The 27,291-nt window shown below is 36.8% G+C and overlaps 1 protein-coding gene across 10 annotated transcripts in view; it reads left to right on the top strand.

Annotated features, from left to right (window-relative positions):
- Positions 1-247: 247 nt before the first annotated feature.
- N4BP2L2 (NEDD4 binding protein 2 like 2) overlaps positions 248-27,291 on the top strand; it is a 100,859-nt gene continuing 73,815 nt past the window's right edge. For 3 of the 10 annotated variants that reach the window (XM_054446805.2, XM_063650749.1, XM_054446804.2), the window contains exons 1-6: positions 502-706; positions 2,289-3,547; positions 11,792-11,916; positions 17,029-17,117; positions 17,850-17,926; positions 21,310-21,456. In XM_054446805.2, the coding sequence (XP_054302780.2) occupies positions 2,289-3,547; positions 11,792-11,916; positions 17,029-17,117; positions 17,850-17,926; positions 21,310-21,456 (1,697 nt within the window). In that variant the 5' untranslated portion in view covers positions 502-706. Of the gene's footprint in view, positions 937-2,288; positions 3,548-11,791; positions 11,917-17,028; positions 17,118-17,849; positions 17,927-21,309; positions 21,699-27,291 lie in introns of those variants that run through there. The other 7 variants (XM_054446801.2, XM_063650748.1, XM_063650747.1 and 4 more) reach the window with 6 other exon arrangements.

The raw sequence follows: 27,291 nt of genomic DNA, 5'->3' as shown, positions 1-27,291 counted from the left end.
GACACTAAACGATTTTGTTCATAAGTATTTTTATCTGTTATTGGGGACCTGCGCCGCAGTAATTCTTTCCTTCCACAGAAAAGCATGAGCCTAAAATTACGTCAGGTGGTCTTTCGTAGAAACGACCGGAATCCAAATTTGTGGTACCAACTGTGGAGTTCCGTTGGAAAAGTCAGCTGGTTGTCTTCTAGAAAGCTCTAAAAAGCATGCACTGAGAGCCGATTATACATCTATTTGGGGGCGCCAGGTTCTCAAATTCCTTTTTCCTTTGGGGGTGAACGCCAGAGGAGGTCGCTGCTTTCTTTTAACGCAAGTTGGTGTTTTTAGATAACTTCCCTGCTCCAGATCTAGGAACTAATTCCGGTCTACTTTTGTTACCAAATTAGTGCGTTTGTCACGCCATGAATTCTGGGAGACCTAGTCTCCGTGCCGTGAGGTTTACGGAGCCGGTGTGAACGTCGGACTTCAATTCCCACAATGCCTGGCGCAAACGCCTAGTTTTGGTCTCGGTAACCGAGAGGTGACCGCCATCTTGCGTACGGAGGTGAGGTTTGTTACCGCGATTCTGAGAGGTGGGCTTTTAGTCCCTCCAGACCTCGGCTTTAGTGCTGTGTCTCCACTTTCCTTTCACCTTCACAGAGGTTCGTGTCTTCCTAAAAGAAGGTTTTATTGGGAGGTAAAGGTCAATGCGTAGGGGTAGAGTAAGGTGAGTAGACACCCCGTTTTAGGTGAGGGTGGGGCGGTGGTGGTGGTTTTCGCTTTCACTTCATGACTGGAACCTTTAGATTAGCTGTAAACGTAGAAGTAAGCTCTGTGTGAACTTTTGCGCCTCAGAGACCTCCCGAATTCCTGGACAGGACCTGAGCATGTCTCCATTGGGACAAAAAGGCTGGGTGACGCACTTTTGCCCGGGTCCCTCACTCTGGAAGTCTGGAGGTATGGGACTCGGATAGTGTATAGATCACGCGGTTTATTAACGCAACCCGGTTGCTTTTCTTCGGGACTTTTCTGACACATTTCGAATGAGGAAACGAGAAACCGAGAGGAGGCCTTTTGGCGTTCTCCGCAGTTGTCTGCCTCCACCTCTGTGGCCTGCTTGCATCATTCTGTAGTTCGCCTTTTTGTCCATTTCTTTTTCTCTCGTGTTAGGAACACCAGAGAGTGGCACAATGAAGAATTGGGTGGAATAGGCCTCTGGGCTGTACTTTGAAGTCCCTAAGGTATTTCAGGGGAAGCAATTCCCCCGCCCCAAGACGGGGTTCTCCCTCTGTCGCCCAGGCTGGAGTGCAGTGGCGCCATCTCGGCTCACCACAACCTCCGCCCCCCCCGGGTTCAAGCGATCCTCCTACCGCAGCCTCCCGAGTAGCTGGGACCACAGGTGCGCGCCCCCATGCCCGGCTAATTTATTGTATTTTTGTTAAGAGACGGAGTTAGGCCATGTTGCCAGGCTGGTCTCGAACTCCTAAGCAGCAATCCGCCCGCCTCAGCCTCCCAAGTGCTGGAATTACAGGCTTGAGCCACTCTGCCAGGCCTAAAGGGAAGCAAATTTTATCTTCATGATAGACTATTCGGAAAAGATGAACGCTTTGAACTTTGGGAGTTGCCAGATTTCTTTATTAAACAAATTTCCGTTATCATCATTGCAACTTAAGTTATCTCTCCCCCCCTTTTAAATGAACACACTACACCCATTTAGGAACCTCTTTTACACTAACTACTCACAGTAAAGGGTCTCCAAAGACTGGCACTTCAGTTAATCTAACATTTGGATGCTAAGGAGATTGGTTGTCTGAGGTTTGGGAGAGAATTGGAGCTATTTACTCTCAAAAACAGTGGTTTTAAGTAAGGAAATGCTTAGGATGCAGTGTATCACTGCCAGTTTGAGTATGTGTTAATTTGGTGTTGGCGGTTTCACTCTCCTTTTAAATACACAATTGTGTATCTATATCATAAAAATATATATTACTGATTCAACTTTACAGACATACTTAAATCTTTTAGGTCTTCCAAATTCAGAAATGGATCGTTTAAAGTTGAGATATATATATATGTATATATATATATATTTTTTTAAAAGGGTATTCAACGAGATCCCTCCCATAAACCACCATGTTATGACTGTACTTAAATAATAAGTGGTTATAAAAGTGACTGGTATTTTGGGAAATTGTTACCATTAAATATATCACAAATTTAAATGTCTTTGTCTAATTTCTTGTTTTTGAAGAAACTTTTATTTAGATTTTTAATATATTAGCTAGTAATTGTATGATTTATTTATTTCTCAGATGTCTTATGGTGAAATTGAAGGTAAATTCTTGGGACCTAGAGAAGAAGTAACGAGTGAACCACGCTGTAAAAAATTGAAGTCAACTACAGAGGCGTCTGTTTTTCACAATCATAGTAATGCTGATTTTCACAGAATCCAAGAGAAAACTGGAAATGATTGGGTCCCTGTGACCATCATTGATGTCAGAGCACATAGTTATTTGCAGGAGAACAAAACCACAACTACAGATTTGCATAGACCTTTGCATGATGAGATGCCTGGTAATAGATCAGATGTTATTTTATCCATTGATTCACAGGTTTTGCAGGAAGCACGTCCTCCATTAGTATCCACAGACGATGAGATATATAGCACAAGTAAAGCATTTATAGGACCCATTTACAAACCCCCTGAGAAAAAGAAACGTAATGAAGGGAGGAATGAGGCAGATGCTCTAAATGGTATAAATGACAGAGGAGGACAAAAAGAGAAACAGAAATTTAACTCTGAAAAGTCAGAGATTGACAATGAATTATTCCAGTTTTACAAAGAAATTGAAGAGCTTGAAAAGGAAAAAGATGATTTTGAGAACAGTTGTAAAGAATCTGAACCTTCTCAGGAACAATTTATTCCATTTTATCAGGGTCATAATAATGGTCTCTTAAAACCTGATGAAGAAAAGAAAGATCTTAGTAACAAAGCTATTCCATCACATTGTGATTATCAACAGAACTTGGGGAATGAGCCAGACAAATATCCCTGTAATGGACAAGTAATACCTACATTTTGTGACACTTCATTTACTTCTTTCAGGCCTGAATGGCAGTCAGTACATCCTTTTATAGTGCCCTATGGTCCCCCTCTTCCTAGTTTGAACTATCATTTAAACATTCAAAGATTCAGTGGTCCACCAAATCCACCATCAAATATTTTCCAAGCCCAAGATGACTCTCAGATACAAAATGGATATTATGTAAATAATTGTCATGTTAACTGGAATTGCATGACTTTTGATCAGAACAATGAATATACTGACTGTAGTGAGAATAGGAGTAGTGTTCATCCCTCTGGAAATGGCTGCAGTATGCAAGATCGATATGTGAGTAATGGTTTCTGTGAAGTCAGAGAAAGATGCTGGAAAGATCATTGTATGGACAAGCATAATGGAACAGACAGGTTTGTGAACCAGCAGTTTCAAGAGGAAAAGTTAAATAAATTGCAGAAGTTACTTATTCTTTTAAGAGGTCTGCCTGGTTCTGGGAAAACAACATTGTCTCGGTAAGTAAAGGATACCAACTGAATACTTGGTAATTATTTAAAAATTATAAATGATATTTGTCGCCGGCTGCAGTGACTCATGCATGTAATCCCAACACTTTGGGAGGCCAAGGTGGACCAGTCACTTGAGCTCAGGAGTTTGAGACCAGCCTGGGCAACATAGTGAGACCCTGTCTCTAAAAAATGAAATAAAAATGTTAGAACTATAATGATACTTGTAATCACTGACAAGTGCTTTTATGTTTCTAGTAGAAGAAAATCTTTAATTTGCTATACTTGAGAATAGCATCTGACAGTGTAACTATTTAAAAATCTTTTCTGATAGAAGAAAGGAGAATTGGCATATATGTTTATATTTAGATTCTGCTAAGGGCTTTAAAAATAGATAACACTGTATAATTATGGCAGTGATGAAAGCAAATGCTACTTGAGAACTGTCCTGGCCTACCCTTTTGAGTCAGCTATTCAAGAAAAGTTGGACTCAGTGTTAGAAAATTTGAGTTTTTCAAGTTCAGTTGAAGGTGAGAAAAAGAGAAAATTTGGGTATTGACTCAGTTATTTCACTTTTTCACCTTAGGCAAGTTTTGCTCTCTGTTAATGGAATAAATGATACTTTTTCTGGAATTAGGAATCAAATGAGATAACCCAAGGAAAGGAATTTTGAATGTGTTGAGCACTGTGCCATGTTCATACCATTGATTGGCAGAAGGAACCCTTTTTTGATTTCTTAAAATTCAGGAGTTTGAAGTGAGTAATATCTGAATTGGTGTTAGAGCTGGTGGTGGTTTATTGTATTACAAGATATTTCAAATTCCTTTTTTTGTTTACATTTTTAAACTATTGATGCACTTGAATATGTTTATGCAGTTGTGAAAAAATAGTGTAAAGAAAGCAGTACAAATTATCTTGAGTTTATATAAGATGATTCAAGATTTGTGCCGGACAAGGAGAAAAAGAAAATTTTTTGATATATTTGAGTGAGGATGGAGAGGTCCAAGAAACCATTTTGCAAATGTTTTATATTTACTAACAAGACAATCTAAACCTAAATAAACATTTTTTTCAGAGAAAAGACACTAGAGAAAGATTTAATTTGTGATATTTCAAGCTAGATTATAAACTGTGATCTTTGTCAATGAATTAATTCATTCTAGAATTAAATTTTGGTCTTTGTATTTTGATTCCTTTTACTTTAGTGAGGATTTTGTAGAGAAGACGAAATTTCACCTCTATAGTAATAGAAGTTAGGAGTGAGGTCTCACAAACATGGGCTGTCTTCTAGATTTAGGATATACCATCAGAGACAATAAATAATTGAAATTTGGAAACTGGATAAAAGAGTCTGCTAGTTAGGACCACTTGACTAAGAGTGGGTATAGAAGAAACCTAAGGAAGAAAAGTTAGATTTGAGACAACATATTGGAGTATGTTGAAATTAAAGGTGAATAAAGTAGTGGAAATTCGATAGAATTTAAAGGAGACATTGTAGTGGGAGATGGTAGAGGTGATTAGATATAATATGTATATTTATTTGAAGAATAGATATATAAGAATGAAAGTTGTATGTAGTACCAACAAGTACCGTTCATATTATGATTCACAATTTACAGAGTATTTTCATATATAAAAATCTTGTGCAGTGGGTTGTTTTTGCATTTTATAGAAGGAGCAGAGGCTAGAGGAAGTTGAGGTTAAGTGATTTGGAAGTTACAAAAACTAGTAAGAGCTCAAACTAGCAATAAAATTATAGTATGTTTTTCCCTTGCATTCACTGTAATGCTTAATGGTTGTGTAGTCTTATACATGACTCCTGACTTCAAGGAGCCTGGTCTGTACCTCTTTAGGTCAACACTTTTTGAGTGAACTGGTGTTGGTTATTTGGAATTAGATATAAAGTCATATATTCTTTGGTGAGGAATGGCTTCATATAGGAGTTCACATTCAAAACAAGCTTTGACAAAATAATAGAGTGAAAATTGGTAGATCAGAGTTGAGCTGATTTGGAGGACCAAATTAAAAGACTGGCTGGGCATGATGGCTCATGCCTGAAAACCCAGCACTTTGGGAGGCCAAGGCAGGCAGATTACTTGAGCCCAGGAGTTCAAGACCAGCCTGGGTAACCTGGGTATCCCAGCTACTTGGGAGGCTGAGCCGCTGAGGCTACAGTGAGCCATGATCGTGCCATTGCATTCCAGCCTGAGTGACAGATTGAGACCCTGTCTCAAAAAAAAAATAAATAAATTAGTAATGCTTATGTTTGGTACGTGGTAATGAGTGTAGGCAGTTGGATAGAATTCATATTCTTTGGAGGTAGTGTTCAAGTCCTCTTCTTACTTTAGTCTTTGCCCACATCTTAATCAGCATGTCTCTAACATTGTAAGTATTCAAGATGTCTGATGATATTCTGAGAGAGAGAGACAGTAAGCCATAATAGCCTTGGCCATAGTTTTGGCCCATAGGGTGTTTATGGGTAGGATAGCCCAATAAAGATGTCACTTTTCCCCCTAATTGATTTATAAATTCAGTGAAACTTTAACCAAAATCCCAAAGGAATTTTTTGTGTGAATTTGAGAAGCCTATAAAGTTTGTTTGGTATGTAACTATAACAAGGACAGTTTAAAAAAACAAGACTTATCCCACGAGCTATTAAAATTTAGAAACTACTATAGTTAAAACTTTGCAATTATTAGCAAAAGAACAAATAGATAAAATTAGAGAACCCAGAAACAGGCTAGGTGTGGTGGCTTACACCTGTAATCCCAGCACTTTGGAAGGCTGAGGTGGGGAGCATCACTTGAGGCCAGAAGTTTGAGATCAGTTTGGGCAACATAAACCCTGTCTCTTTTTTTTTTTTTTTTTTTTTTTTTTTAAAAAAAGGCCGGTTGCCGGTGGCCCATCCCTGTGATCCCAGCACTTTGGGCGGCTGAGGCAGGTGGATCATGAGGTCAAGGGATCGAGACCATCCTGGCCAACATTGTGAAACCTCATCTCTACTAAAAATACAAAAATGAGCTGGGCGTGGTGGCATGTGCCTGTAGTCCCAGCTACTCGGGAGGCTGAGGCAGGAGAATCGCTTGAACCCGGGAGGCAGAGGTTGCAGTGAGCCGAGATCACTCCACTGCACTCCAGCCCAGGTGACAGTGCAAGACTCTGTCTTTAAAAAAAAAAAAAAAAAAAAGAGAATCCAGAAACATACCTACATATAAAATAATTTAATATTTGATGAAATGACATTTTATATTAGTAGGGCAAAATATTCACTACATGGTAATAGGACATTTGATTGTCAGTCTGGAAAAATATTTAAAGCCCCTATCTTAAATCATTCACAAAAATAACTTCTAGATGGGTAAAGGACTAAGAGTAAAAACAAAACCAACAAGGAAACTGGAAGAAAATAGAGGTTTTTAAAAGTAATTTGAGAGAATGAGTAAAACAGTGGGATCTTTCTTACCCCCTAATAAATAAAAAGTGAGGGAATTTAAGAAATTAGTTTTTTGTTGTTGTCATCTGTTTTACAGATTATTGTGGATATTTGCAATGGTAGGCTGAATAATGTCCCCCTCCAAGGATACTCATGTTTTAATCCCTAAAACCTGTGCATATGTTGCCTTAGATGGTAAATTGGATTTTGCAAATTTGATTAAGGATCTTGCAACGGGGAGGCTTTCCTGGATAACTGGATTGGCCCAGTGTGATCACAAAGGTTCTTAATAAGAGGGAGGCAGGAGGAATTAGTCAGAGAAGGGTTAAGACCAAAAGCAAAGGTCAAGAGAGAAGATGCTGCACTGCTGGTTTTGAAGATGATGGGACATCCCATAAGCCCAGGTGTGCAGCTAACCTTTAGAAGCTGGAAAAGGCAAGGAAACATATTCTGTAGAGCCTCCAGAAGGAACACAGGTCTGCACACACTTTGTTTTTAGCTCAGTGAAACTGATTTTGGACTACTGGCCTTCAGAACTGTAAGATAAATTCCTGTTGTTTTTAAGTTTGTGGTGTTATAGAAGTTACAGAAATGAATATACTTACCATAGTTTAGAGAGAGATGGGAGGAGACTTTTTTTTCTCCCTTCTTTTGAAGGAGGTAAGTCTCCTTAACTCCAGAGGAAAGACTTATCTTTCTTCATGTAGGTCCCTTTATTCTTAATTCAGGGAGTGTTTAGAGATTGAAGTACCCCAGTAAAGTAGTCTCAGGATAGGAAGTATATAAAGGCACTCAGTAGATAAGGAGGAAAAGGGTTCATGATGTGTCAGTTTTACTTAGATTTTGTATTTTTTTTGAAAATCACTTGTAAATGCACATGAAAGTATTAAAATAATGCTCAGTTCTTAGAAATTTAAAAACCAAACCATGAAAATGGACTCTCTTGTAGGCCTTGTTTTGGGAACAGGTTTTACTTGTTTCTTACGTGAGAAATTATAAGTATAGAGTACATTGATTACTCAAGGCCGTATGACAGATTACCCTAAAACTTAGTTGTTTAAAGCAGCAAACATATATTGCCTCGTAGTTTCTGTAGGTCTGGATTCTGGTTATAGTTACCTGGGTGCCTTTGGTTCAGTGTCTCTAAGAATGCTGTGATCAAGATGTTGGCTAAGGACTGTTTCTGGTCTGAAGGCTTGATTTGGGAAGGATCTGGTTCTAAGAGCTCTCTTAAGATTGTTGACAGGACTGAGTTCCTTGTGAGCTATGTTGGATTGAAGACTTCAGTTCCTTGCTGGCTGGAGACTGGAGGCTTCTCTCATTTCTTTGCTACTTGGCCTCTGTCCATTCACAAGACAGCTGATTTCTTTCAAAGTGAGAGAGAAAGCATGCAAGCTCAAGTCTAAGACAGAAGCTACTTTTTTTTTTTTTAGTAATCTCCGAAGTGACATCCCATCACCTGTATCATATTCTGTTCCTTAGAAGCTAGGGACTAAATCCAAGCATACTGCAGGATAAGAGGATGCAAGGTTGTGAGTACCAGGAGGCAGAGATCATTGGAGGCCATTGGTTTTGGGGTCAAAGAGGTGCTTTATCTTAGCTCTCCCACTACCATCTAACTTGCCAAAATTATTTCTTAACTTGCCAAAATTATTTCTTCTCCTGGATTAGTTTATTATCAAATTGGCAGGCTTTTGTGAGGATTAAATGAGGTCATAGATTTATGTAAAATGTTTGACATAAAATAGGCTCTCAAAAAGATAGCTATTGTTTTGAAAAAATAGAAATCAAGTGGCCACTAAGCCCAGATTTGATTTTTTAAAATTAGATATTTGACTTACTCACATTTCTAAATTTTGACATTCTGGGAATCCATTTTAGTACCTGACTTGAGAGTTCTGACAGAGTTTAAGAATTTTGAAAATACTGATGTTCTTAAATAATTTATTTTTGCTTTAGAGGCTTGATATGACATTCAGATATTCCTAGATTCATATAGGTGTTTTTTTAAGTCCATAAAATAAAGCTTCATGGTTTGAAGTAATTCAGGAAATTTGAAAAAGATGCATGAACAGTCTATGCTGCCTGGGAGGAAAAGTCTTTTCAAGTTAAACTTATTTACTATAGTTATGATTTATATATTTAAGAAAATGTTCTTTATAGAGATTTGCTCATATGTAATGTTGACTTGTTTTAATGATATAAATTGGTTTATTGCTCCCCCACCTTTTATTTTGAGAAAATTTAAACCGTTTTTTAGATACAAAAAATATGATTGTCATGTAGAATAATATTATTAACATCTTAAAAATCACCTGTGCCGGGCACGGTGGCTCACGCCTGTAATCTCAGCACTTTGGGAGGCCAAGGTGGGAGGATCACCTGAGGTCAGGAGTTCAAGACTAGCCTGGCCAACATGGTGAAACCCCATCTCTAATAAAAATACAAAAATTAGCCGGGCGTGATGGCATGTGCCTGTAGTCACAGCTACTCAGGAGGCTGAGGCAGGAGAACTGCTTGAACTTGGGAGGCGGAGGTTGCAGTGAGCTGAGATCACGTCGCTGCACTCCAGCCTGGGCAATAGAGTGGGACTCTTGTCTTAAAAGAAAAAAAAAAAAGAAAAAAAAATGACCTGCTAATAAAGTAATAGAATGGAAAAAACAAAACAAAACAAAAAAAAAGGAAGCATAGAGTATCTAGAAAAGGTGTTATCTGGATTTCTGGTACTGTTGAACATAATTAGATATCACATGATCAGTTACAATCAAAATCTCTTTTTGGGTGATTGAGTTTTGCTTTAGAATGCTAATATCATGGCATTTTCATATTCTAGGTTATCTGTATAAGTAGTAAGATGCCAAATATGTCAGATAGACATGTTTTGGATAAATCATGGCTGCTTGAAAAAGAAATGCAATTCCACTCCCCCAAAAAGCAAACACACAACCCAACCCATTAATTTTCAGTTGGTTTGTCTGAAGTGATTTGAACTGTAATTCTGTAAGTGGAAATAGAGGTTTGTGCAAAAGTAATCGCAGTTTTTAATTGGCATTTTAATGGCAAAAACTGCAATTACTTTCACACCAACCTATACATACTTAAATTGTTTTATTTTGATACAAGTAATTTTATTTTTATAAAATACACCACTGGCCCTCCATATTTGTTGATTCCACGTCAGTGAATTCAACGAACTTTGGACTGTGAAAGTATTTGAGAAAAAATATTGCATCTGTATTGAAATGTACAGACTTTTTTCCTTGTTATGTCCTAAACAATACAGTATAACAACTATTTACATAGTATTCACATTGTAGAGTATTAGGTATTATAAGTAATCCAGAGATGAGTTAAAGTGTATGGGAGGATGTGCATAGTTTATATGCAAACAGCCATTTTTATATCAAGGGCTTGAGCAGCAAGTGTGGTCCTGGAACCAACCTCCCATGGATATTGAGGGAGAACTGTGTATGATACCATTATAAGCTGAGGGATGGAGAGATGACACTTGTCATCTTAATAGTTGAAACCCTTCCTACTACTTTTTTAGTGAGAAGTAAGTAAGCTTGAATCATTCCAGGCCAATATTCTTTTACTCTCAATTCCTTCTATTAATACCACCTTCCATCCCACCAATCCCCTCAAAATTATACAGTGATATCCAAATGCCTAATGGTTCAAGGAGAGGAGAGAAACAACAAAATACTCTCGTTGTTGCTCTTGGATCCAAATCATTATCTTGCTGCATTTTCCCTATCATAGCACACTCCCAATTTCTTTCATGAGTCATTGGTAATGAGAGTTCTGAGTACTTGTTAATCTTGCTGTGCTTGTCAATTTAAGGCAGTATCGTTTTCAAAACAAAGCTTGATTATCATTGACCTGAACTGAGAGTTTATTTTTTATTTAGTGTTTAATAATTTCATTTAACGACTTAAGTTCTTAAAAATTTAAAGTTTGATTATACTTTGGAGGATCACAGATTGTTCCATAACCTTAAGCCTCCAACTATTTCTGACTTTCACTAGAGGATCATATATGCTTCATGGAAATGAGTTTATTAAAGCTGTCTAGAGTCACATATGGTTTTTTCTAAATGAATTGCTTGCTTAGGCTTACTTGCTTTTTAGGTTACCTGTTGCACTAGATTGAGGCAAATAAAAATATACTAAAGTGAAAACATGGATAATAGTTGATATAATTTTGAGATTGGGTAAATAATGTTTTAAAAAGTTGCAATACAAATGCTGCTTCAAAAAGTTTTTGTTATGGCCAGGCATGGTGGCTCATGCCTGTAATCCCAGCACTTTGGGAGGCCAAGGCAGGTGGATCAAGAGGTCAGGAGTTCAACACTAGCCTGACCAACATGGTGAAACCCTGTCTGTACTAAAAATGCAAAAATTAGCCGGGCATGGTGGCACATGCTTGTAATCCCAGCTACTCAGGGAGGCTGAGGCAGGAGAATCACTTGAATCGGGGAGGCGGAGGTTGCAGTGAGCCAAGATCGTGCCACTGTACTCCAGCCTGGGCGACAGAGTGAGACTCTATCTAAAAAAAAAAAAAAAAAAAAAAAAAGTTTTTGTTAGCATCTGTAATTGTGTAGATATAAGTGTAAAGTGATTTGAAATCTGAAATCTTTGTAAGATTATTCAGCTCTTGTGCTGGTCCGTTCATAATATACTTTCAGGTAAGTATCAGAAATCCATTTAATAACCTTTCCTGTGTGATTTATTTCAGTTGGTTATATTTATTTCTGATGGTTTATTTCTGATGGTTATAGATTTTGTAAATGGCACCTTTATGATTTCTTTTATTAACAGAATTCTGCTTGGTCAGAATCGTGATGGCATTGTGTTCAGCACTGATGACTATTTTCACCATCAAGATGGGTACAGGTATAATGTTAATCAACTTGGTGATGCCCATGACTGGAACCAGAACAGAGGTTTGTTTTGGGCTAAGTGTCCCGGGATAGAATATTTGGCTAGGAGTCAAAAGACCTAGATTTTATTCTCAACTTAGGTTTTTACCAACTGAATGACTTTAGGCAAGCCGTTTAAATAGCTTTGAGACCTAATTTCTTCATCTGTTAGAGGTGGTGATAATTATACTTGCCCTACCTGATCAGGGTTTTTGTGAAAAGCAGAGAATTTAGGTAAAACGCTTTGTAAACTGTAAATAGTTTATCAGTATAAGCTGGTAAAATAATAGCAGCATGGGATATTTTAAGAGGCTTTATTTTATACTTGATGAGTAAATTCAGAGAACTTTGAATCTGTACCATTGTTATGTAGTCCCAAAGTTATTTCCCTGAGAATAGTGCTAATGTTTTCCAAGGCTTAATATACTGGTTGTGAATATTAAAAGTTTTTCTCATTGATATTGCTCTACAAGAAACCTACTTAATACATTTTTTAGCGGACATGGGTCAATTTCTGTTTATCATTAATAGGGGTTCTTAACCTTGGCTCCACTTCTGAATTTCTTGGGGACTTCAAAAAAAAAACCAGACCAAAAAAAAGTGTGCCTGGCCTCAGCCTTAGATATTTTGGTTTAATTGATCTGGGGTGGGGCCTAAACATTGATACTTTTTGTTTTGAAATTTCTCCAGATGATTCTTATGTATAGTCAGAATTGAAAACTGTTGATCTGAACTATAAGTAAATACATATACTATGTTATTTTAAAAGAATGGATTGATGATTAAACAAATAGCTTTTATTATGAAAAATTTTAAACAGATTAAAGAGACTGTAATGAACCTCATAGACCCATCACCCAGAATTATCAGGTATTAAGATTTTGGTATACGGGCTTTTATCTTTTTGTTAGTACCCCTTTCTCTTTTTAAAGCAAATTCTAGACATCATACTTTATACATTTCAAATTAACTTTTTTACTTAATCACATCTTTCACTTCAGTGCCGTTATCACACATTTAAAAAAATGCCAGTTCCTTCAGATCATGTAACCCAGTGTGTAATTGAATTTCCTCTGTTGTTCTAAAAAATCTCTTCACAGTTATTTTGTTTGAATTGGGATCCAAAGTCCTCAAAATGCATTTTGTTTTATTTAATTAAGTTAATCCATAGCATGTTCCCTCTTTTAACCCTCATACCATTAACTTGTTGCAGACACTATGTTGTTTGTCCTATAGAATGTTCCACATGCTGTAGTTGTCTATTTGCTTCTTGGTGTTAACCATTTAACTTGCTCTTCTTCTTTGTTTTCTGTGAATGGAAATTAGCTCTAGATTAGAGGCTTGATTAGGTTCAACATTTTTTTTTTTTTTTGGCAAGCAGATATTTGGTTGTCCTATTCTTAGTAATGGTGAGCTTAATCAGTAGCTGCACAGGGACAACCTCTTCCCTCCGTCTGCTATCAAGTTCCCTATTAACCTTACATCTGATGGTTTTATCCAATAATAAATTATTTCCTGAGTCAGTTATTTCATTCAGAATTGCAAAGTGGTGATTTTTAGTTTAGTTATTCCTTCCATGTTTAATGGAATTCTTCTGTAATGAAGAACTTCTCTCAAAGCTGCCAACTAGGGTTGCCCTAAAGTATAATATATATAAGAAAAATAGTAATGCTTTTCTTTTTAATTGTCAAATACAGTAAGGAATTTCAGTGAGGATGTTTGTGTGTGTTTTAGAGATGGGGTCTTGCTTTGTTGCCCAGGCTAGAGTGTAGTGACACAATCATAGCTCAGTGCAGCCTCGAATTTCTGGGCTCAAGGGATCCTCCTGCCTCAGCCTCCTGAGTAACTAGAACTACAGGCAAGTAGCTGGGACTACATACGTGTACCAGCACACCCAGCTATTTTTTAAAAAAACTTCGTAGAATTTTGAATGAGCCACAGTGCCTGGCTGAGGATGGTTTCGAGTTAAAAGTTTTCACGCTGTTACAATTTATAGTTTCACAAGAATGTTTAAACATCAGATAAGTTTGATCTGTTTCCTAGTATTTATTTTATAACTCTCTAGAATTTCTCCAAATATATTAGAGGGTGGCATAGCAGTCTAAAAAAATACTAATTTTTTTTTTTTTAATGCCATAGAACATTTTTGCTCAAATCAAATAATGATGGTATTGCAATTCTGAAAATGTTTGGAGTTACTGGCCTAAAGGTAAGGGGAGCAAGATTAGTTGATAAGTTGAATGAATAGACAGGGCAGAGCCAGTATACCTTTGGTGAACTAGTAAGTTTATTTGCGTGGGACATTTTTTTCTCTTTGCAGTACTAGCATAGCTGGGTGCAGTGGCTCATGCCTATAATCCCAGCACTTTGGGAGGCCGAGGCGGGCAGATCACTTGAGTCCAGGAGTTAGAGACCAGCCTGGGCAACATGATGAAACCCCATCTCTACAAAAAGTAGAAAAATTAGCCAGGCGTGGTGGTGCACACCTGTAGTCTAAGCTACTTGGGAGGCTGAGATAGGAGGATTGCTTGAGGCAGGGAAGTCAAGGCTGCAGTGAGCTGAGATCATGCTACTGTACTCCAGCCTGGGTGACAGGGCAAGATTCTGTCTCAACAAACAAACAAACAAACTAGTACAGAATATTTCATTAAAATGTTTATGTCATTTGAATTATGTTAATTATACTTGCTAAATGGAATAATGGTATCTTATTATTAAACCAGAATAATAAATATGGACTTGAATATCTTTAAATGCTAGGCACCATTCTATGAAAATCTGTCTGCTTCATGTTTATTATTGAAATAATCTAAATTAATTTTAGAACACTTAAAAATCGAAAACATCTCCAAAGTGTAGTTCTTCTCTTTCTTATAGTATGATAGTTCATTTGTTTAAGAAAATTATTCCCATTGTTTGGGTATTCAAACATGTTTTTACTTAGGAGCTCTTTTTGCATGGAATGTGCTAGACTGTGGTATTGGATGATAATGGAAAGAAGATAATCTCCCCATTCCTAAAATCAGAAATTTATTTGGTCAATAAAAGCTTCTTTTCTGGAACACAACTCGTTGGATGTGTGAGCCTATCAGACATTAGGAGAATAATTTTAATAAGGTTTTGAATGGGAGATTTGATCACTATGATTAGAGACGGAGCAGTGGGAGATGATAGTGTCTTGGTGCTAGCACCAAGCTAGCACTAATAGATGATGGCACCTATTTATGACCCAAATTCTAAATTTCTTTTGGTATTTAGAGACATCTCCCAAATATGTATTTCCCCATAGTGATTATTCTAACTGACCTTTAGCATTCTGTCTGTCCTAGATATCTGTATAAATGTTTTCATTCTGTTGAACTTAGTGGTTTGAATTCTAACTCCTGAGAAAATTTCCACATCTTTGCATTTTGCTTCAGCCTTTTTCTCCCCATAGTGTATTGGGGAACAAGAGGTGTTTGGTTACATGAGTAGGTTCTTTAGTGGTTATTTGTGAGATTTTGGTGCACCCATCACCCAAGCAGTATACTTGCACCCTATTTGTAGTCTTTTATCCCTCACTCCCTTCCCACCTTTTCCCCCTGAGTCTCCAGAGTTGCGTCATTCTTACGCCTTTGGATCCTCATAGCTTAGCTCCCACTTATGAGTGAGAACATATGATGTTTGGTTTTGCGTCAGCCTTTTAATTTTTTTTCTTTTTTTTTTGAGACGGAGTCTTGCTCTGTCACCCAGGCTGGAGTGCAGTGGTGCGATCTTGGCTCACTGCAACCTCCGCCTCCTGGGTTTAAGCAGTTCTCTTGCTCAGCCTCCCGAGTAGCTGGGATTACAGGCGCCTGCCACCATGCCCAGCTAATTTTTGTATTTTGAGTAGAGATGTGTTTTCACCATCTTGGCCATGGTGGTCTTGAACTGCTGACCTTGTGATCCACCTGCCTCAGCCTCCCTAAGTACTAGGATTACAGGTGTGAGCCACCATGCCCAGCCTTTTTTTTTTTTTTCTTTTTTTTCTTTTTTTTTTTTGAGACGGAGTCTCACTCTTTGCCCAGGCTGGAGTGCTGCGGCGTGATCTTGGCTCACAGCAACCTCCACTTTATAAGGTTCAAGCGATTCTCATGCCTCAGGCTCCCAAGTAGCTGGGACTACAGGCGCATACCACCATGCCTGGCTAATTTTTTTATTTTTAGTAGAGATGAGGTTTTGCCATTTTGGCCAGGGTGGTCTTGAATTCCTGACCTCTGGTGATCCACCTGCTTTGGCCTCCCAAAGTGCTGGGATTATAGGTGTGAGCTACCACACCCAGCCTTGTGACAGTGATTCTTATCTCATGGTGCAAAAGATGGCATTTAGATGGGAGATAATAGTTCAGAAAAATTCCATTCTACTGCAACTCCCAATTTGAGGACCATAGTTCTAAGAAATATCCACAAAGTCAGTTGAACTATGATTTTTAGCTACTTGGTATATAAAGTTTTGCTGGTAAGTAATGACTTAAATCCATAACTTTTCAAAAACATAAGCCTTACCTCAAAAGCATTATTTGTACATTGTAGAAAATTAGAAAATACAGATAATCATCTGCGGTAACTTTCCCAAAAAAGAGAAAATACAGATAAAATATTAAATGAAAATATTCTTACCACCTACAGGCAACCAATTTTAATATCTCCGTAAGTCTTCCCCAGCTCTATCTTTTGATCTAAATAGGATGATGTTTAACTATTGTCTTGTAACTTGCCATTTTCATTTAATAACCTCCATCCTTCCGTGTCAAAATAATTTTTCACCTCTTCTCTTAGTCTATATTCAGATGTAAATTGTTCATCTCTTATATTTCCCATAAGTGAAAGTTAGTCCTAGACTTGAAGGCTTTATTAGCTGTAAGTTCAGCAAAATGCCTTTCAGAGCCAGTTTGTCAAAGCCAGCATCCAGTCTGGAGAATACACCTGGCATATGGTTGTGTCCTTTAATTCCCTTTCAATCTAGTGGAGTTCTTTTTTTCATGACACTGACTGAAGAGATTGCACAGTTTTGGTTTTAAGTACAGAGATGTAGTACATTTCTCAATAATAAATGTTTAACTTTTGTGTATTTTAACCTAATTTGTTTTTTTATTTTTAAATTTATATTTTATTTCAGCAAAACAAGCTATCGATCAGGGAAGATCTCCAGTTATAATAGATAACACTAATATACAAGCTTGGGAAATGAAGCCATATGTGGAAGTGGTAAATATGAAATATGAGAAAGTTTTTATTTTTTATTCTTGTCAATTTTTTCACATTCTAAAATTTTGGCTAGTTGGATCTTGATTATTAAAACATTTGTCCTTTGTTTTCTAAAAAGGTTTGTTGGTTTGCTTAGTTTTTTAAAAAATTGTGAATGATGTTTTTTAAGGAACATGTTCATCTTCTTAATTTTTGTTTGTTTTTTTGAGATGGAGTCTCGCTCTGTCACCCAGGCTGGAGTGCAGTGGCATCATCTTGGCTCACTGCAAGCTCCGCCTCCCCAATTCAAGCGATTCTCCTGCCTCAGCCCCCTGAGTAGCTGAGATTATAGGTGCCTGCCCCCATGCCCAGCTAATTTTTGTATTTTTAGTAGAGACAGGGTTTCACCATGTTGGCCAGGCTGGTCTCGAACTCCTGAGCTCAGGCAATCTGCCCTCCTCAGCCTCCCAAAGTGCTGGGATTACAGGCATGAGCCACCGTGCCCAGCCTTATATTGTTTTGACTTTCCTTAAGGATAGTAATCTTAAGGAATTACTATTCCTTGAGAATGGTAATCAAAATTTATCCAGTTAAGTAGTCTTAACTGTTATAAACCATATTATTTTATAAAGCATCATTTTTCTTGGTCGAGCAAGTTTATAGTATTGTCGAAATGAAATTTATCTGTCTGCCTTCTTTTTACTTTAAGAAGTACTTCTCTGGGTTTTTGTTTTCTTCCTTTCCTTTGTGTAGGCCATAGGAAAAGGATACAGAGTAGAGTTTCATGAACCTGAAACTTGGTGGAAATTTGATCCTGAAGAATTAGAAAAGTAAGACACTCGAATTTTTATTGAATCGTTATCTTTTCTTCTTTCTTTTGTGAATTCTGACATCCTTTCACAGTTTATTGAATACAAATGTAGGTTCAGGAAACTGAGGGTAAAACGTGAGGACCTTTTTTCTCTGGTTTTTGGCTAGGCCACTTCTCTGCATTGTCCTTCCACCTTCATCTCCTTCCCATTTTAGGTCCCATCAACTTTTTACTTTGTGCTTTCATGTTGCTCCCACTTTTCTATCTTTTCAACTACAGGACCATAATACTATACCAAGATCCTTGGAATCAATGTGTTTTGGAATTTAGGTTTTAGCAATTTTTGAAAGGTAATATAGTGCATACACATCTAATCTTAACTCCCTTTTCAGAGTTTGGGGGAGCATGTTATAATCAAACATCTTAATATTTCTGCAGCAAATCATGACTAGTCAATTCAAGTAAATAACAAAGAATCTGCACAATGTAAAGTCAATTCTGAGTAAGTTGTTCTGCCAAATGAGTACAGATCTGGGTAGAGTTTGCTGCCAAATGAGTCAGGGAGAACTGAGTTTTCGCAGCTTAACCAGATTTCAGTAATTGTGGTGAGAGATTGTGAACTTCTGTTTTCAGTCCTAACTCGTCCATTTGTACCTATCTTTACCTTTTCCCTTCATATCACTGTGTTTCCTGTTATTCTTTTTTTTCTTTACTTTTTTTTTTGAGATGGAGTCTCGCTCTGTCGCCCAGGCTGGAGTGCAGTGGCGCAATCTCAGCTCACTGCAAGCTCCGCCTCCCAGGTTCATGCCATTATCCTGCCTCAGCCTCTCGAATAGGTGGGACTATAGGTGCTGGCCACCACGCCTGGCTAATTTTTTTGTATTTTTAGTAGAGACGGGGTTTCACCGTGTTAGCCAGGATGGTCTTGATTTCCTGACCTCATGATCTGCCCGCCTCGGCCTCCCAGAGTGATGGGATTACAGGCGTGAGCCACCACGCCTGGCCTTTTTTTTTTTTTTTAACTTTTATTCTCTTCCTCGTCCCCTCCTTCCCACCCCTGTTTTTAGGTAACAGATTTATTGTGATAAAATTCACGTACCCTTACAATTCACCTATTTAATTGCATACAATTCAGTGTTTTTCTGTATATTCACGGAGTTGTGCAACCTTCACTCCTCTTTTTTTAAACCAGTTTTTCCCCTTCTACCTCAGTTTGCTTCAAGCTGTTACTCTGTGTATGGGGTCCAACTAATTTACTTCCCTCTTGCCTTTCATTCCTTTGGCTACTTTCTCTTTCTGATTTGTATGCTGTGTGTTCATGTATAGACAGACAAACAGATTAGTATTAATATCTGATATTTTTTGCCTGCCTAGCTGTGTGTATGTATCATACCTGAGGTGGAAGAGACAGAAGCTTAAAAATTAAAAATATTTGAGTAATGCTGAATAAATGAATGATAAAATGCTATGCAGTTATGGCTTCATTACATTTTTGAGGAATTGTTAAAATTTATTATTTTCATAATATAAATTTACCTTTATATAACAAAGCCAGTTTAACTGATACCTGGTGCAGTTTGATTTTTGAAAAGGATTGATTGAATCATAAATATTGGCATCTTGTGGATTTAGTCTTTTTTTTTAAATTAAAAAACATATTTTTTGAGACAGGGTCTACTGCTGTCACCCAGGCTGGAGTGCAGTAGTGATCTTTTTTTATTTTTATTTTTTTCAGACAGAGTCTTATTTTGTTGCCCAGGCTGGAGTTCAGTGGGGCGATCTCAGCTTACTTCTGCCTCCCAGGTTCAAGCGATTCTCCTGCTTCAGCCTCCTGAGTAGCTGGGTATACAGGCACCTGCCACTACGCCTGGCTATTTTTTGTATTTTTAGTAGAAACGGAGTTTCACCATGTTGGTTAGGCTGGTCTCGAGCTCCTGACCTCAAGCAATCCACCCGTCTTGGCCTCCGAAAAGTGCTGGGATTACAGGTGTGAGCCACTGCACCCGGCTTGCAGTGACGATCTTGGCTCACTGCAACCTCTTCCTTCTGGACTCAAGCGATCTACCCACCTTGGGAGTAACTGGGACTACAAGTGTGCACCACCATACCCAGCTAATTTTTTTTTTTTTTTTTTGGTAGAGACGGTTTCGCCATATTGCCTGCACTGGGCTCTTGAACTCTTGGGCCCAAGCAATCCGCTGGCCTCAGCCTCCCAAAGTGCTGGGATTACAGCTGTGAGTCACTGCACCCAGCCAGATTTAGTCATATCTTGCCAATTTTCAACTTCATCTCATTTTTTCTTCTATCTTTTTTGCTTTCTTTTCTTATCTAGAATGTAAATGTCAGCTTTGAAAAGTAAACATTTCTGGCCTTTTTCCAAGATAAATAAATTGGCATTTGTACATCTAGAATGATAAATGTAAAAATATGTTTCCTGTATGTTTTGTCATGTCCAGGTCAAGTTACAGAAAACTATGAGGGTAAAATAAGTTGTCAGGAGTTCTTTCAGGGTCCAGAATAAATTTTAAACCACTTTTTAGCGTCATATAACTGACATACAGAAAAGTACATAAATATAAATATATAACTTAACAAAGTTCTTACAAGATCAACACACGTTTAGCTGTCACCCATGTCATGGGAGCATTGCCAGCATCTCAGAAGCTCTTTGCATTCCCCTTCCCAGTCACAGTTACCTTTTATTCTCTAAAGGTAGCCATTGTTTTGCCTGGGTAATCATAATCTCTTTCTTTAAAGTTTTGCCATAATATCTTTGGCCTTAATATCATAGTTTGGGGGCAGGGGCAAGGTTAAAAAAAAATACCATAGTTTAGTTTTGCCTTTTATCAAAGCTTTATATTATCTATAATACATATATATGGAATCCTACAGTTTATATTCGTTGTGTCTAATTTATTTCACTCAACATTATGTTTGTAAGAGATGTTCAAATTGTGTCTGTAATAATAATTTGTTGTTGCCCATTTTAAAATGTGATAGGAACTGTCATAAATAACTTCTAAAAAGCGATATTTTACTTCAATTTTTGCAAGTCCTAGAAGTCCACTCAATCTTTCTGTAATTCTTAAAACAGTATCTCATAATCTTTAATTTTGTTATTAACAAGGGGATATAGTCAGCAGGCTCAGTGAATAGGTAGTTCTATGTGAAGAGGATGTAATTAACATTTTTCTGTGATATATGGAATCTTTATACCTTTTTAAAATATAAAAACATTTGAGTTTTTAATAAGTCTTTTTACATAAAATGTGGACAGATGAAGTATATATTGTTTATTTGCAAAATATTATTTAGCATTTGTGTACTTTTTCTCTAAAACAGTTAATCTCTAAGCCTGTACATTCTGCAACAAAGATTTACAATCCTTTTCTTTTTTGTTAGGAGGAATAAACATGGTGTGTCTCGAAAGAAGATTGCTCAGATGTTGGATCGTTATGAATATCAAATGTCCATTTCTATTGTAATGAATTCAGTGGAACCATCACACAAAAGCACACAAAGACCTCCTCCTCCACAGGGGAGACAGAGGTGGGGAGGCTCTCTTGGCTCACATAATCATGTCTGTGTCACAAGTAATCATTAAATTAGCTATTTTCAGCTAACACATTTGTTGTCGCACTTGAAAAAGAGTTAGTGAGCCTGTCTTGGAGTTTAAATAGTTTCAAATAAAAAAAGGCTACATTGCCTCACAAAGATGTTCCCAGCAAGTTGTTTAAATTCCCAGCAAGTTGTTAAAGTGTAAATAAAAATATATGAAATTGTATTTTAAATGTTTTTATATTCTCTTATTGTAATACTCTTGGCTGTTATGGAAACACCTGAGTAGTAGAGTGGTGGGTAGGAGCTAGGATGTTTTTCTACAATCAAATTTTAAACTAATTTATCTATTTTATAGATACTATTGAACAGTTTTTTAATAGTTCATATCTAAATCTAACTTTTCATAAAACTTTAGTGTTTTTCCTTCACTACCTTAAATATACAAGAAATGCTGACTTGGTATAGGGTACCTTAGTTTTCTCTATTCATTAGACAGGTAAAATTGTATTTCAGCTGATTGATCTGTGTGACAAAATTATTAGCTATAATCAGCACATCACTTAGTTCAAACAAAATTCCCCAGCAAATGTTAGATAGTAGGTATATCAATCACCTGGGGAGTTTTCTTCATAATATGCATATTCATCTTGTAATACATACATAGTTATCATGCTCCTTCTCAACCCATCTCCCTAACCCCACATGCTTGCCAGTTCTTGAAGGGATAAAGTGATTCTAATAATGTTTTACTTCTCTCTGTTCAATTTAATGTGATACAATTCTAGTATGAAAATATTTTGGACAGTTGCTTACCATGGTCATAAGAGGATTTGTACTATAGAATATCTTCTAGTACTAATTTTTCTGTAGAGCAAATTATATTTCTCTCACTGGATAGTTTTTAGATGTGTTTCTTTATATAAGATTAAAAACTGAGATGGAATTCATTTCAGAGGTCTTGTCATTCATCCCCTGCCTTCAAACCAAGCTTTACCTAGACTAACCTAGATAATGAAGCATTTCTCTTTGCAACATGAGGAAAAAAACACTACTACTTCTCTTAATACACATTGTTACCAATGTCTTCTGAAGAATATTTCTTCAACAGTTTTGATTTACTTTTTTGATTTACTCTTTTTAGGGGAAAAAAAAACCCAGCTAATTACAATGCTATTTTAAAAATTAAGCATTATGATTCTTTATATGTTTTACCTAATATTTTGTGGCCTTTAAGCTTTCTCCTAAACCAGCACATCTTGAATCCCATAGTATTTCTTTGTTTTAAAACCTTTTGCTATTCCTTTCAACTTTAAATATTCTCTCACATCTTTATATTACTTTTTAAGTTGTGAGGCCAAAAACTAGATTCACTGCTATCAACAAAGCCTTTGTTACATTGCCTTTAGTGAAGTAAGAATATGATTTTATTTGTACTATTCAGTGCTGTTAACATTTGAATGAATATTACCTTTATCTTGTTTAATACGTGTGTTTGTATATATTTGTTCATCTTAACTACAATGTAAGAATATGCTAATTCATGTTTTGTGTGTAAATGTATATTGTATACATATACACATCTTCATCTATGTTTTCATATATTCTTTTACTTCAGAGTAATACTTGTTGGTGTTTGGACTTGTGTTTCTAAGTATTTTATTCTGTAGATTAGCGCAGTTTAAAAATTGTACAAAAGGATTTCATTTTGGGACAGGTGAAACAACTCTTAGGTAGACTATTATGTCCCTTTCTTTCCCTCTGTCTTCATAAACTTAGGAGTAATAGTACTATAAATTTAGCTTTTTGGCCTGGCGCGGTGGCTAACACCTGTAATCCCAGCACTTTGGGAGGCCGAGGTGGGCAGATCACCTGAGGTCAGGAGTTTGAGACCATCCTGTCTGACACAGTGAAACCACATCTCTACTAAAAATACAAAAATTAGCTGGGTGTGGTGGTGTGTTGCCTGTAATCCCAGCTACTTGGGAGGCTGAGGGGGGAGAATCGCTTGAACCTGGGAGGCAGAGTTTGCAGTAAGCCGAGATTGCGCCACTTGCACTCCAGCCTGTGAGACAGAGTGAGACTCCATCTCAAAAAAAAAAAAAAATTAGTTTTTTTAAAACAACTTTTACATTTATTTTTGGAAAGTAGAGTATTGCCTTTGGGAGAAACAGATTATTAGGAAATATGTTCATATTAAGTTTATTTTAATTTCCAGATTTTATTATAGACTTGTCTTCGTCTCCTAGTTCTGACTACTAAATAATAATCAGAGATCATTCGTCATTACCAATTAATTTTTTTACATTATAATGTTAGTGAGCCAACTACTGTTGCATCACGGAGTCCAAATAAATAAACAAATCTTACTGAGGCAGGAAAGCTAACATTCTTACTCAGAATTAAACAAACAAGGTCTTGTCCTGCTACGTGGGCTGGATGGAGTGTGGTGGTGTGATCATAGCTCGCTGAAACCTTGAACTCCTAGGCTCAAGGGGTCCTCCTTTCTCAGCATCCCAAGTAGCTGGGACTTCAAGCATGTACCGCCACACCTGGCTTATTTTGCATTAAAAAATTTTTTTTGTAGAGATGGGATCTTGCGTTGTTTCCCAAACTGGTCTTGTGCTCCTGGCCTCAAGTGATCCTCCCAAAGTGCTGAGATTACAGGCATGAGCCACTGCACCAGCTTTAGTGATTTTTTTTTTTTTTTTTTTGAGACAGAGTCTTTCTCTGTAGCCCAGGCTGGAGTACAGTGGCATGATGTCAGCTTACTGCATCCTCCACCTCCCAGGTTCAAGCGATTCTCCTGCCTCAGCCTCCTGAGTAGCTGGGATTAGAGGCGCACGCCACCATACCTGGATAATTTTTGTATTTTTAGTAGAGACAGTGTTTCACCATGTTGGCCAGGCTGGTCTCGAACTCCTGACCCCAGGTGATCCGCCTGCCTTGGCCTCTCAAAGTGCTGGGTGGGATTACAGGCATGAGCCACCACACCAGGCCTAGTTGGTTTTTTTAAGGTGGAAAAACAGTTGTTTTCCTAAACATTGTGGCTAATTTTAATTAAAAACAGAATGGAGGAATGAATATGCAGTGGAAATACTAAAATCACTATTTAAAGTCATTGCTTGGTGTTTAAAAATCTATAAAAATGTGAAATTTACAATTTTTCATCAAAATTCTATTCAGACAGTCTTTTTTGGGGTTTGGGGTTAAGAGAGGAGGTCTCTTTCTGTTGTATAGACTGGACTTGAACTGGTCTCAAGTGATCCTCCTGCCTCAGCCTACCTGGTAGCTGGGATTACAGGCACCCAGCCAGATATAGTGTTAGTGGAATAGACCCCTGCTGCTATACCCCATTCTAACCATCTCCATCACAAATAATTAAAGTGGATATTAATCATATTTAACTAAGATGGAGTACATCTTAGTTAAGTAGAATACAACTTCTAGTTTGGTTCAGTAAGATTAAATTGTATTTTTTTGTTTGTTCCATAGGTTTAGTGCAGAAGTTACTTTTTTATGGTAAATGAATTTATGATTTTTTATGTTTCATAATTTTAGTGAAAATTCTTGTGTGGTAATTAATTCGAACTTTTGGTACTGCTTTTTACCCAGGTAATCTTTATTTTCAGTATTTATCTTTGTAAAAGATAATGTTAGCTTTTTTATATTTTTGTCTGTTTTAAAAGTAAGATTATTTACAAAAGATTGAATTTTTTTAATTGTTGGAGTGGGTGATTTAAGTATTTGAACTTTGCTTATCTCTTGTCTAATTAATACAGATTCTGGAATTTTCCAGTTTTACGTATAGATAAGTTTTGAAAGTATGATTTAAGAGGATATGAAATGTTTGTATTGGCTATACTTGAATTTTTTTATTGCAAAAATGTCTGATTTTCTGAGACTGGTTTTCTAACTATTTATAAAGAAAATTGGTTGTGGTCTCTTTCGAAAATGTAGAAGAATTGTAGTTGTGTGTTCTAGTACCTTGGCCAGATAGGCTTGCTAGTCTTTATTGAAGTTTAATGTATTCTGACATGAATACGATAACTAATAAGGGCTAAAAGCTTTTTTTTTCCTTAACGTTTGCAATCCATATTGAACAATGTCTTATAACAAAATCTTAGCTTATGATTCAGAATAAATAATTCAGAACATTCAGAATAAATTTGGTGGCAGCAGCAGGAGTAAGTTAAGTTAGTGATTTTTTAGAGTTAAGTTTTAGGAACTACAATTTATAAATTAAAAATTTTCCTATTGAAGTTACCAGCTGTATCTTCATAAATTTTCTGAGAAGGAGAGATTGTATTAAGGGATTAATGAATGTTTGGTGATAAGACTGGCAACAAATATTTATTTATAAAAGGTATCATTAAAACAGTTGGCTTCCCTGTATGTATACTGTATTTTCTTCTTATGCAGTCCTTAGGATGGTAAGAAGTAGTAGTAAATTTCTTGAAATACACCCTAAAAATATAGGGATTAGTGATTGTCTTATGTGTCATTTTGATTCCTTTTTTACTTTGCAAAGCAGTATTTAGATTGATTCAATTTAGTTGATTTAAGTTGCCAAATATGTTAAGCCTAAGTTTTCACTTTTGCATGGTTTGTAAGTTTCAGAGCAAACCTTGAAAAGCTAATGATTGTGATTATCTGCAACTAAGTTCAGAAAACATGTAAAAGAATGGCTACAATTTATTCTCAATAATTTAGACTACATTGAGTGGTGTAATTTTTGTAATAGAATGTACATGTATGTAAGCAATAATTTGGAAGATCTACAGAAATTTTTTTTTTTTTTTTTTTTTGAGACGGAGTCTCACTCTGTCGCCCAGGCTAGAGTCCAGTGGCGCGATCTCGGCTCACTGCAAGCTCTGCCTCCCGGGTTCACGCCATTCTTCTGCCTTGGCCTCCTGAGTAGCTGGGACTACAGGCACCTGCCACCACGCCCAGCTAATTTTTTTGTGTTTTTAATAGAGATGGGGTTTCACCGTGTTAGCCAGGATGGTGTCGATCTCCTGACCTTGTGATCCGCCCGCCTCAGCCTCCCAAAGTGCTGGGATTACTGGCATGAGCCACTGCACCTGGCCAGAAATTCTTAATGTATTATCACTCTATGCACAAGAACAAGAAGAAGGAGTAGCATAAATAACTTTGGAAAGAGAGTCTCAACAGTAAATAGTTATTAATTCTAGAAGCTAAGCTGTATGTGTTGAAAAGTTTTGACTTTTTGTATATCCAATAGAAATTTATTTAATCATTCATAATCTCTTTTTCTTCCTTCTCCTTCTGACAAATTTTGTTCTCTGAAAAATAACCCTGTTACATTCCAGTTGTGGTAATTGTAATAATTACACATTATAATTCACTTCCCAGAATGGAATATGTTAACTTTAGTAAGTTCTCTTAAATTTCAGTGTGGAAAAAAATAGATGATTTTTCTGTAGCATGGACACAGGCACAGTCTGATCCCTAATCTCAAAACTAGACACAATTGCGTTAGCAATTGGTGAGTAATTGAAGACTTCACATCGAAGTCTTGGTTTGGTTTGTAATATTTCCATTTCCTTTTTTTTTTGTAATTGAACTACTTTTTGTAAATTGATGGGAAGACTGAAATACTTTGAGAGAAGCTATTGGGTTTGCCTCTCAGTTTTGCTAGTAACTAAGGGAAAAAGAATAATGTGGTTTTTCATGGTTGAATTTGTGTTTTAGTAGAGTCCATTGAAATATACTCTATTATTTGGATTATTTTCTTATTTTGCAGTTTTAACTGTTTTCAGATGGTACGTGTAAAGTTAAAGTTTTGTTCTTGGTGTTAATTTT

Source organism: Pongo pygmaeus, chromosome 14 (assembly GCF_028885625.2).
Source record: "Pongo pygmaeus isolate AG05252 chromosome 14, NHGRI_mPonPyg2-v2.0_pri, whole genome shotgun sequence".
Taxonomy (NCBI): Eukaryota; Metazoa; Chordata; class Mammalia; order Primates; family Hominidae; genus Pongo; species Pongo pygmaeus.
Note: the sequence above shows the minus strand (reverse complement) of the source record. Positions and strands in the feature narration are given on the sequence as shown.